This window comes from Ursus arctos, unplaced genomic scaffold (assembly GCF_023065955.2).
Source record: "Ursus arctos isolate Adak ecotype North America unplaced genomic scaffold, UrsArc2.0 scaffold_10, whole genome shotgun sequence".
In the NCBI taxonomy this organism is placed as follows: domain Eukaryota; kingdom Metazoa; phylum Chordata; class Mammalia; order Carnivora; family Ursidae; genus Ursus; species Ursus arctos.
The window spans coordinates 14,419,031-14,430,419 of NW_026622764.1; the positions used below are offsets into that span (position 1 = coordinate 14,419,031).

Sequence of the window (11,389 nt, forward strand, 5' to 3'; positions counted from 1 at the left end):
AGGTAAAGTAACAGATTAAAGAAAAAAATCTGACATTTGGGAATTCTATCCTAAAATAATATTTCAAACCAAACATTCATATCTAATCAGTTATCCCTAGTCCTTTTTGGAATATGGCAAGATACAAACAATAAACGAGTTACCAAATTAATTTTGAAACCATCTAACGTATTCTATTATTTGAAGCCATTACACTGACCTGCCAATCATCAGGATATCCCATTAGTCTGTAAGTTCCTCCATTTCTGAAGCTTCTGTATTGGTTGCAGGGGAGGATCAGTCTAATTCACAATTGTGACCTCACTCCAAACCACTGCTTAACTGACCTATCTCCTTGTCTTTCTTCTTCCTGCTACAGCCTTAATTGGGAACTATTGTCAGTCACCTGATAGCCTTTTAATTCAACAGTTTCTTGATCAACTGGTTACTCAGCCTTACATCTTGTCCTACACTCCACCCTCCAGAGTTCTTTCTAAACCACTGCCAAGCTTCTAAAAATCAGGGGCTCCACCCACTGTTCCTCTTTCACACAGACCTTTGATTCCAGAAACTTTGGATTTTTCTTGTTGCCCAGTCCACTACACCACAGCGGCTTTCTCCGTCCTCCAGCAACGCCTAGCAGGCCAGTCCTCACCTTAAAAAACAAATTACCTCCCCCAAATTCCCCTAAGTTCTCCTTTAAAGAAAGTTTAGATGCACTTACTGCAGTGAAATCCATCTTCAATTCAATCACTTTAGTTAAATCAGGAAGTGCTGCTTTTGATTTGCCCATAGCTAAAAAGACAGTAGCTCTCCGATAGTACGCAATATAGTTATCTGGGTCTCCATCTGAAAATTAAAATAATAAATATTAGCTCTTGGTAATTTATTCAAAACCTAAATAACGTGAACAGTACTAGAGTTCGCAATTCCTAAGAAAGGTATTAAGAAGGGGCACCTACGTGGCTCAGTCAGTTAAGCATCTAGCTCCTGGTTTCGGCTCAGGTCATGATCTCAGGGTCATGGGACTGAGCCCCATATAGGGCTCTGCGCTCAGCACGGAGTCTGCTTGAGATTCTCTCCCTTCTCCCTCCTTCTCCCTCCAGCCCCTCCTCCCACTTGCCCTTTCTCTTGCACCTGCTTGAGCGCACCCTACTCTCTCTAAAATAAATAAATAAATAAAATTTTTTGAAAAGAAAGAAAGGCATTAAGAAATTCTTCATCAATAATGTGTCGATGTTGACTAGCAAGATCACTGCAGATAAAGCCAGAACAGGACTGGGACGCCTGGGTGACTCAGTCAGTTAAGCATCTGCCTTCAGCTCAGTTCATGATCCCAGGGTCCTGGGATCGAGTCCTGCATCGGGTTCCCTGCTCAGCGGGGAGTCTTCTCCCTCTGGCTGCAGCTCCCCCTGCTTGTGCTCTGTATCTCCCTCTCTTTGACAAATAAATAAAATCTTAAAAAAAAGAAAAAAAAAAAGCCAGAACACTTCTGGCAAAACAGGGTCTCTGAGCCAAAATCAACCCACAGACTTCAAATCAAGAATATCTTTTATATTTTTAAAGAGTTGCCAAAAAAAACAAAAACAAAACAAAACAAAAAAACATGTACACAGAGACTGTATGGCTACAAAGCTTAAATATTCACTATCTGAAAAAAAAATTCATTATCTGGCTATTTAAAGAAAAAGTCTGCCAACCTCTGAGTTAAAATATTAACTATATTCAACTCATAACTTTTGTAAGTATGCAATTCAGTCTTTGCTGAAATTTCCTTAAGTAAAATACTGATTGAGAATATGACTATGCCTTATTCTTAGGACTTTAGAAAATTATAGATTTCCAGTTAAACTGACATATTAAATGTGCAATCTCTGCTCCCTCACAAATTCCAACTAAAATGTCACTGAAGAAATAAAGGTACAAATCTTAGGACAAAGGAGGAGAATGGAAATGACAGTAGGACTAATTAAGTTAACAATATTTGAAAGAAGGAAAACAGATGGATGCGTTAGGTTTTGAGCTAATTCCACTATGCTTAGTGCCTACAATTAGAAGCAAACCTCGTGCTGCCAAACAGTCCTTCTAGAAAGCAATTTTGAAACATATATTCTTGACCAAATCCAGCCATGTGTGTTAAAGAAATAAACATTTATTTATGCACACAGACTTTCCATCATTATAAGATTTACAACTAAAACGCTCTGAAAGTTCTACCCCTGAAGGTCTTATCAATTGAAAAACAAGACAAATGGGCATCTGTATGGCAAGATAGTATATAAGGCCTCAAAATCATGGTTTTGAGCAGTTGTTAATGGCATTAAACTACTTAAAGTACTGCTGGACAAAGGTGGAGCAGGAGAGTGTAGGCTATACAACCATGTATGAAAGAAGATACACAAATGGCCAAAAGCACACGAAAAGATGCTTACCATCACTAATCATTACGGAAATGCAAATCAAAACCACACTGAGATACCACTTCACATCTATTAGGATGGCTATTATAAAAAGAAAGGAAGAAAGAGGGAAGGAGAGAAACTCAGAGAGAGAGAAATGGGGAACAACTGCTTGCTGGGTACAGAGTTTCAGTTTGGAACGACGAAGCAGCTCTGGAGACAGATGGCGGAGCAACAAAGGGATGCGTTGTACAACAATGAATGCGCTTAATGCTAACTTCATACACTCGCAAATGGTCAAAATGGTAAATTTGGTAATACGCATTTTATTGCACTACGTATTTTACTGTAGTTATATTTTTGAAAAGCTAAGAGAACTGGGCATTTTAACAACTAAAAAAATTTAATTTTTTCTAAAATCTAAAACAAAAACCAAAACAATCCATATATCCCAGCTAAGCATCACTGAAATTTTCTTTCCTGGTCAATTTTGCTTGGAAGACAAGGGAAAAAGAGCACTGTCAGCAGCTTGTACAAAGGGTATTTCCTACAGAAGACTGTAATTAGCCTGAAGAAAAAGCAAGAAACAGAGTAACTATATTTAGAGGATACATGATATAGAATATTTTTAGGTTCAGTTCATATTCAACTTAGAATGTGCAATAAATTAAACATGTGGGTCTGGTCAGTATAACCGGCCATAAGAATGATTTGATACCTAAGGATATCTGATGCTTAAGTGACTGCCTCTGAACATAAAAGGAAATTCACCACAGGTCAACACCAGTTACCTGGGCAGACAGATCGGGTTTCTTCTTTATACTGTATATACATAGTCCAAAATGTGTCACAATGAATATGGAGTACTTCTATATTCAATAATTAAAAAAAAAAACACCTTACATTTTCCATGACTTATTTACACTAAGCAAAAAATAAATACTAGAAATAACATGATTTAAAGTCTGGAGTTTTCATCACACACTATCATCTTCGTATGTCCAAATCCTACTCAATCTCTGAGGCACAGTTTAAATGACCTATTTGATTACATATGTGAAAACATTACTGTTCATTCCCTCAATTTCCATAGCATTCTATAATATAGTATACCTCTTATTGTGCCCATAACACTTACCACTCCCTCTGATATTATTTATACACACACCTCAGTCTGGAGAAAATAAATTCCTTGAGTAAATTCACTTTTGTGTCTCTATATCACCTGGCCCACAGGTACTCAAATAAAAGGAAATGGAAACAAATTCCTGATCACCACAATCAATGCGGACACTGAGACCTGCCTAGGACAAGCAAGGGGCTAAAAGAAGTCAGAAGAGACACAGCTTGTTTGGTCTTTCTTTCATTTCCATAGGACACTGTAATACTTGGCAGGTCCCTGGAGTTAGCCAGCTTTCCCACAGGGTCTCCTCACCCCTACCCTGCCCCAGGAGCTCCTCCCTTGCTTCCGGCCTTGATTCTTGGGTCCTTCTCATCGAGAAAGGCTTCATTTTGTTTGCTTTCCCTAGTGCCATCCTGTTGTGGACAAGAAGGAAGCACGCCAACATCAGCCCAGCCACGGACCAAGGAAAACATTTCCCAGCCTCCGGATGAATGTGGCTGCCTTCTCGTGGGTCTTCCTTCCAGAGCCAGATCTGTAAACTGGGGAGCAAATGGTTTGTTTTCACACCCTGTTCAGCCCAGAAGAGGTTTTTTTAAGAGGGGACCAAAGAGGGAAAGGGCTGAGGTCTTTGCTACATCGCCTGCCCTCTGGTCCCAGCAGTCCTCCCGAACTGGCATGGAGAGTCTGGCAAACACTGCCATCTCTTGCTTTTGGAAGGGGAACTGCTCATAGATTCTGACCTCACTGGTCTGGGAAAGTTTTCCATTTGGAGTACTTTCCATCCAGGAGGCAAAGCAAACATCGGGTCACATGGTTCCCTTTTTCCCTGCCAGCCACCCCACTCAGGAATTCCAAAGAATGGACAGAGCTCTTAAAGAGATGTGCCTCACCAGGATATTCAGATCATTCTCTCATATGAAATTAGCCTTGGCATTTGCAAACACAGATGTTGCTTATTTTCAACTCTGTATCTAGTTCTTTCAAGAAAAGAAGAATGCTTAGTGCTAACGTTGGGCATTTTATCAAGAAGGCACTTTGCACTAAAAATTGCATTGGACTTCAATTTGGGAAAAAACTGACCATTTCAGTCTATGCAGAAAAACCTCCAAGGAGGATTATATATGACATAGCTTTTGTATTAAGTATTTGATTATACATATACTAAAAATGTCTATATAAAATAATTCTGGAGCATTCATTTTCATTTGCTTTATTCTTCAGTTTTTAGGTATTTTTTTAAGACAGAAAGTGGATTAGAACCCCAATTTATAATAATAAACCCACAAAAATGAGGAATCAAATGATAATGGCTCAATCTGTGACTCGAATCAATGTTCTTAGCTGTACAGGGTCACCTGAATAGCAGTGTCTACATCTTAAAATACCAACAGTTCCTAGAACTCATGTCCATTCCTGTATAACTGTGAATAAAGTAGCAACTGAACAAGGATTGGTTTAAGAAATTCATGCTTAGTTTTTCATAATACAAAATCTGACAACCTTGAAAATAATCACTTATCCTCTCATCCATTCCATACACAATACAGTTCATTATTTAAAATACTTACAAGTCTACATACAGAAATATTAGATTTCATTTGAAAACAGTTCATTCAAATTGTTATACTAGTTTATTAGAAATTTGAACATGAGGGGTGCCTGGGTGGCTCAGTCAGTTAAGCATCTGCCTTCAGCTAAGGTCATGATCTCAGTCAGGGTCCTAGGATGGAGCCCCAAGTCAGGCTCCCTGCTCAGCAGGGAGTCTGCTTCTCCCTCTCCCTCTGGCCCTCCCTGCCGCTTGTGTTCTCTCTCTCAAATAAATGAATAAAATCTTTAAAAAAAAAATTTGAACGTGAGAGTTAAGATTTAAGGTCTAATCCTCAAACTACCAAACAACTCAAATATGAGAAAATTAGCCATAATAAAAAACCCCACAACAACCACCTGGAGAAAATACATCACAAAGCCAATTACAAATGATGTAAACAGTGGCAGTGGAAAGCAGAAAGACCACCACCCTTGCCTAGATACAAAAAAATTTTTATTCTTGCTCCCAGCTAACCCAACTCTACCCCTTCATTCCAACTTTTAGAGATTAAAATAATGACTAAATAGGACGCTACCCATCCTTAAGATGTGGTTGATACACACGAGCAAGCGCACGAGGAACGTTACTCAGCCATAAAAAGAATGAGATCCTGCCATTGCAACAACGTGGATGCACCTAGACGGTATTATGCTAAGTGAAATTAGTCAGAAAAAGACAAATACCATATGAGTTCACTTAGTTTATTTAATTTTTTTAAGATTTTTTTTAAAGTAATCTCTATACCCAACGTGGGGCTCAAGATCAAGAGTTGCACCACTGACTAAGCCAGTGAGGCACCGTGCCACTTCATTTATTTAATTTTTAAAGATTTTATTTTTAAGTAATCTCGACACCCAACACAGAACTTGAACTTACAACCCTGAGATCAACAGTCACATGCTCTACCAACTGAGCCAGCCAGGCGCCCTCCATATGACCTCACTTATGTGTGGCATCTAAAAAACAGCATATGCAAAAAAACAGACTCTTAAATATGGAGAACTGGTGGTTGCCAGAGGGCATGGGGTGGAGAGGTGGGTAAAATAGATAAAGGGGATTAAGAGGCATAAACGTATTCATTTTATGAATAAGTCACAGAGATGAAGCACACAGCATGGGAATATGGTCAACAGTACTGTAATAACACTGTATGGTGACAGGTGACTACACTTAACGTGGTGAGCACTGGATCACGTACAGAACTGTGAGCTCAGTATGCTGTACAACTGAAACTAATATAACACTGTATGCTAACTATACTTCGATACGAATAATAATAATGATAATAACAATAAGATTCTACCTATCCCTAAGAAGTTCACAATCTTTTGAATTAGAATGCGTCGTCCGGAAAGTTACTAAAGTACTTTGTTTCCTTCTGTCTAAATGTGAGTAGTAATGCCCATCCCCATTTCACAAATGAGGTACAAATGTGATGAGAAAGCATCATGATATGTTTAAGAGATAAATAAATATAGACATGGATTTTGCTTTTTGATTTAGCAAAATTGTAAATGGGATACTGATTTTCTTACGAAGCAAATGAGGAAACCTGTCACTTCAGAAATGCCCACCATTTAATCCACCACATTAGACATTCATTCCTGCCAGATATAGATAGCTAAGACATTCTGTTAAGTCTATCAAAAAAGTGATTTCAGATTCTAGAATTCATTATCCCCAGAAGATCATGTTGTGGGAGTAAGAATCAGGGCATTTTCACACTGCACTGCAGTTTCTCTATTGATAAACCTCTAAACAAAACTTGTGTCTGACTGCTTCATAACACTGAAATAGATGTAACTGTTTCAGAAGACTAATTGGAAAGTGGTGGTCAACATTCTTCCTTAAATCAGCTTCCAACAGATCAAGAATGTTTCCATCAGTTCCAAATCTTAAAACTCCTGCCAAAAAATATTCATATGCCAGATACAAAAAAACTTCAAATCAAATCACTGACAGATCTGTACCACACTATAGAAACAATTTGTGTTTCTACTGAATTTTAATACATAAACCTTTTACTGTGTTAAAAATGTAATCATAAAACATACCAAGCCCAAGTAATTTTCAAAATGCACCTAATTTTTCAAAAATGAAAATGGAAGGGTGCCACAACCATAAATAATGTCAATTATAGCATAATAATAAAAAACAATCCGTTATGACTCACAATGCTGCTAGCCAAATTCTATTACAAACCCTAACATCAATCTCTCATCATAGAAGTTAAAGGAATAAAGTACATCACAAAACTGCAAAGTTGGGAAGTATAATAAATGAGTAAACATTTAATGAGCTCTTTATACAGGCAGTGTAAAGCAGTGTACTAGAACAGGAATGCCATTTCCCCAGCGCAGCAAAGCTCCGCAGCCCGCAGCAAAGAGCGCACAACTTGCTAGCCTACCAGTCCGCAGACCCGGACGCGCTCGCTGCCGGGGAGAGGTGCTGGCTAATTCACTGGGCTGCCCGAAGCAGCCAGTGTGGCCATACTAAATTTGATGTTTGGTAAAGGAGACCATTGAAACGGAGGACCTAATGCTCTTTTCTGATAAACACACATACACATTTCATATGAGATTCAACGCACCACGATACCGCCCCCGTCACTACCTCCCATATATTGCCATCATATACAATTTAAACTTTATTTTCTATGGTTAGTTATGATCAGTATTTTACACAAACTAAAATGATGAATTTTAGTCTCAAACTACAGAGGTCCTCCTCAGAAATTATGGCTTGGGCGCCATCTGAGAATTGCTGCAACCCGCCAAATCATGACAGACAGAAGGACACTGCTCTTTGAGTTCTGAATGCACAGTAGCGCTTCACTTTCTCCCTTCACTGAATTCCACAAATCAATTACCATGTTCCAGCTTTATTAACTTACGCCTTTCAGTGAATACAGTAATATTTTATTGGGTATTTTGGGAAAGAGCCGTCTCAAGAATTCTTGTGCAGCAGTGAAGCTGAAGAAACACAGGCAGTCATTTTAAACTACTGTAAACAATACTACGTGACCCTAACGTTTCTGCTAAATGTGAGATTAAAAACAGCAAATAAAGTATAAAGTAGGTAGGAGCTATAAGTTTCTGCAAATATTCTTGCACTACTAGGGAAGAATCAATATTCTTTTAAGACATGCTTTATCTAAGACAATAATTGAAATTCTTTTTCATTACCATGCTGCAGCACTGAAGACAGTTCAAATCCCCAGAAAAGTGTGGCCTCAGTAATGACATGGTCATATATATAAATGGTCTCTATTGAAAAGTAACTTGAGCAAATTGTTGTGCCAATTACCCACCGCTTCCCAAGGTGAGCTAATTGCGAAAATGAAAAAATTCCTAATAGAAACTTCACATAGTTAAGAAAATCCTATGAAACATCAAGTCTGTTTTCTAAAAGTCTTAATTTTCAGAGACATAAAAACTATATTTCTACATATCTTACATGTGTGATTGTACCCTGTTTTCAAAAAAATCTTTATATACATTATTCTCACCTAACCTTCACAAAGAAATCCTTTTTTGGGTAGCACAGTGAAAACTGCTAGGAATATGCAGGTAACTTGTTTAAGTCAAAATTTACTTACATAACTTGACCAATGATCATAGGATTATCAAGTGACAGAGCCAAGATTAAAATCTAGGTTTCCTATTATTCCAAAGAGCTAATAACACCATAATAAAAATCTGAGTTTTCAAAGAAGCATGAAGAAAAATATTGCCAAACCAAAATCTAATCATGTTCTCCTTACAAAGTAAATTGTAAGAGTAGGATGATATTTTTCTGGTGACCAGAACTGCTTATTAAAAATAAGCAAAAAACATAACAAAACAAAAAAAAACCCTCATTACCCCACAGTTAAACTTGTCATTCTTAACCATCCCAAATAAAGGTGAGAATGTACAAATTAATTTAAAAAAGGATTCAGAAAAGTCAATGTCAAAAAGTCCTAGCACAAAAGTATACACACGGACTCAGAAAATCCTTTAAGCCCTCACTTAGAACCTATTTATTGTGGCCATCTCATTTCTCTCACTCCCAAAAGAGTGAAAGGTGCAAAGACAGGTGACACTACAGACAAATACAAGTGAGCAACAGAACAGCCTAAGAGATGGCGGAAGTCTGACTAACACAGAAGAGGCAAAGGGCAACAGGATCCCCCAAAGGCCTCAAAGTAAAATAATTATACCAATGTTCTCAAATCATCAAGAAAATTAAACTGTCTTCAGTGAAATCTTTTAGGAGGGCAAAAAACTATATAATACAGTGAGAAAAGCTTTCTGTCAAAATTACCTTGAATTATTCTTGGTCCTTACAGTTGAAAGTCTAAGTTATCTGGAAAATTCTCTCGTGTTACATACATACCCATTTAAGTGTTGTGCATTTATTTTATTAATCTATTTCACCCAGAACCTACAAATATTTTTAAATGCTTTCTTTAAACATTAAATAATGTTTATTTTAAATGTTATTCAAAGAAGGAGCGGTTAACTAGAATTCACTAGAATGGCCCCTGAGGGTTTTGGTTCCAAGATACAAACCTACTGCAGCATGAAACTGAGATAAAGCATCAGCTAGCTGTCCAGCTGCAAGTAACTTCTTGCCCAATTCAAGATGTTTCTCAACATCTGCATTTACTCCACATTCGGCACCTAAAAACAACAACAAAAATAAGTTAACTTTCCATGACCAAGATTTAATTCTGAAGAATAAAATGTTAAAAATATGGGGCACCTGGATGGCTCAGTTGCTTAAGCATCTGCCTTCGGCTCAGGTCAATGATCCTAGGGTCCTGGGATCACCCTGTGTTGGGCTCCCTGGGGAGTCTGCTTCTCCCTCTCCCTCTGCCCCGCCCCCCATCTCACGTGCGCACTCTCTCTCTTTCTCTCTCTCAAATAAATAAAATCTTTAAAATGTATATATAGTTACCTGCTTCAGGAATCTGCTCAGATGAAGAGTCACAGAAGCTAAAGAGTGACACAAAAAAGGTAACAATAAAGCACAGTGCTTCGTTTTATAGAGTACAAGCGACCCCAAAATATACATCTATCACCCTGGTCAATCAAAAGAATGTAATCAGTCTCCAAAATATAAGGGAAACTGCATAACACAGTTGTAGTGTGTTAAACAACAAAATCATAATTGCTTTGTTAAACTAGAATTTCATTTTTTTAAAAGATTTTATTTATTTATTTGACAGAGAGAGAGCACAAGTAGGCAGAGCGGCAGGCAGACAGAGGGAGAATCAGGCTCCCCACCGAGCAGAGAGCCAGACCAGATGTGGGGCTCAATCCCAGGACCCTGGGATCATGACCAGAGTCGAAGGTAGATGCTTAACCAACTGAGCCACTGAGGAGCCCCTAGAATTTCATTTTAATGAGTATTATTGAGTTCACTCTAATATTCAAGTACTTACTGAGCATCTGCAATGCACTGGGCACTATTCTAGGTATTTGGTGATAAATGAGCAAAGCAAACAAAAACCTCTGCCACTCATGGCACTGGACATTATGGAGGGAGGAGACAGACTTAAGAAATACATAAACTACATAGTATGATAGGTAAAAAATACCATGGAAAAAGTCAAGCCATGTGAGGGCATCAGGAGCGCTGAGGCTTTCAGTATTAAAGAAGGTGGTCAAGGGTGGGCCTCACTGAGAAAATGACATCTGAGCAAAGACTTACTTGAAGGAAAGTGAGGAACTCACCATGCAGATATGTAGAAAAAGAGCTTTCCAAGAAGGAGCAGCTAGTGCAAGGGCCCTAAGTCAGGAGCATGCCAGGTTATGTTCTAGAACAGCAGGGAGGCCAGTACCTGGCTTTAAAAATGGACTGGTTTTTAAGCATTTCTTCTTTATACTGAGCACAATATTACACTCTGTCACAGTAAAATGTACTGAAGGGGCATTGCAGGAAGGACACTTTCTGGATCTTGTTGCTGTCTTTATTTTTTTTCTGGCTCCTGCTGCATGGTGCATATGGGGAAGATATCCAGTGGTGCCCCTATCCTAGCCATATGCCCACAGGTCCAGTCCCTCAGCCACCTGGCAGCCTTGAACAGGCACTATCTCCCAATGAGGACATCACACACTCCAGGCTGCATGCCCACTACAGCACCCCAACTTCCCACACTCACAGGCCAACCAACCCGGGCTCACCTATATCTGAGAAGGTTATTTCCTGCTTGCTCAGCTACAGTGGACCAGCAACTCTGCAATTTTTTCTATCAGCAACTTAAGTTGTACCTATACCTTCTCTAATAAGATCTAAGCCCCAGACTTGAGTAGG

General features: G+C 38.6%; 1 protein-coding gene across 2 annotated transcripts in view; it reads right to left on the bottom strand.

Annotated features, from left to right (window-relative positions):
* The window catches only part of DNAJC3 (DnaJ heat shock protein family (Hsp40) member C3), a 76,828-nt gene that overhangs the window by 47,413 nt on the left and 18,026 nt on the right, over positions 1 to 11,389 (bottom strand). For both annotated transcript variants that reach the window (XM_026493490.4, XM_057307597.1), the window contains exons 2-3: positions 9,643 to 9,753; positions 704 to 828 (exon numbers count right to left, since the gene is read on the bottom strand). In XM_026493490.4, the coding sequence (XP_026349275.1) occupies positions 704 to 828; positions 9,643 to 9,753 (236 nt within the window). The remainder of the gene's footprint in view (positions 1 to 703; positions 829 to 9,642; positions 9,754 to 11,389) is intronic.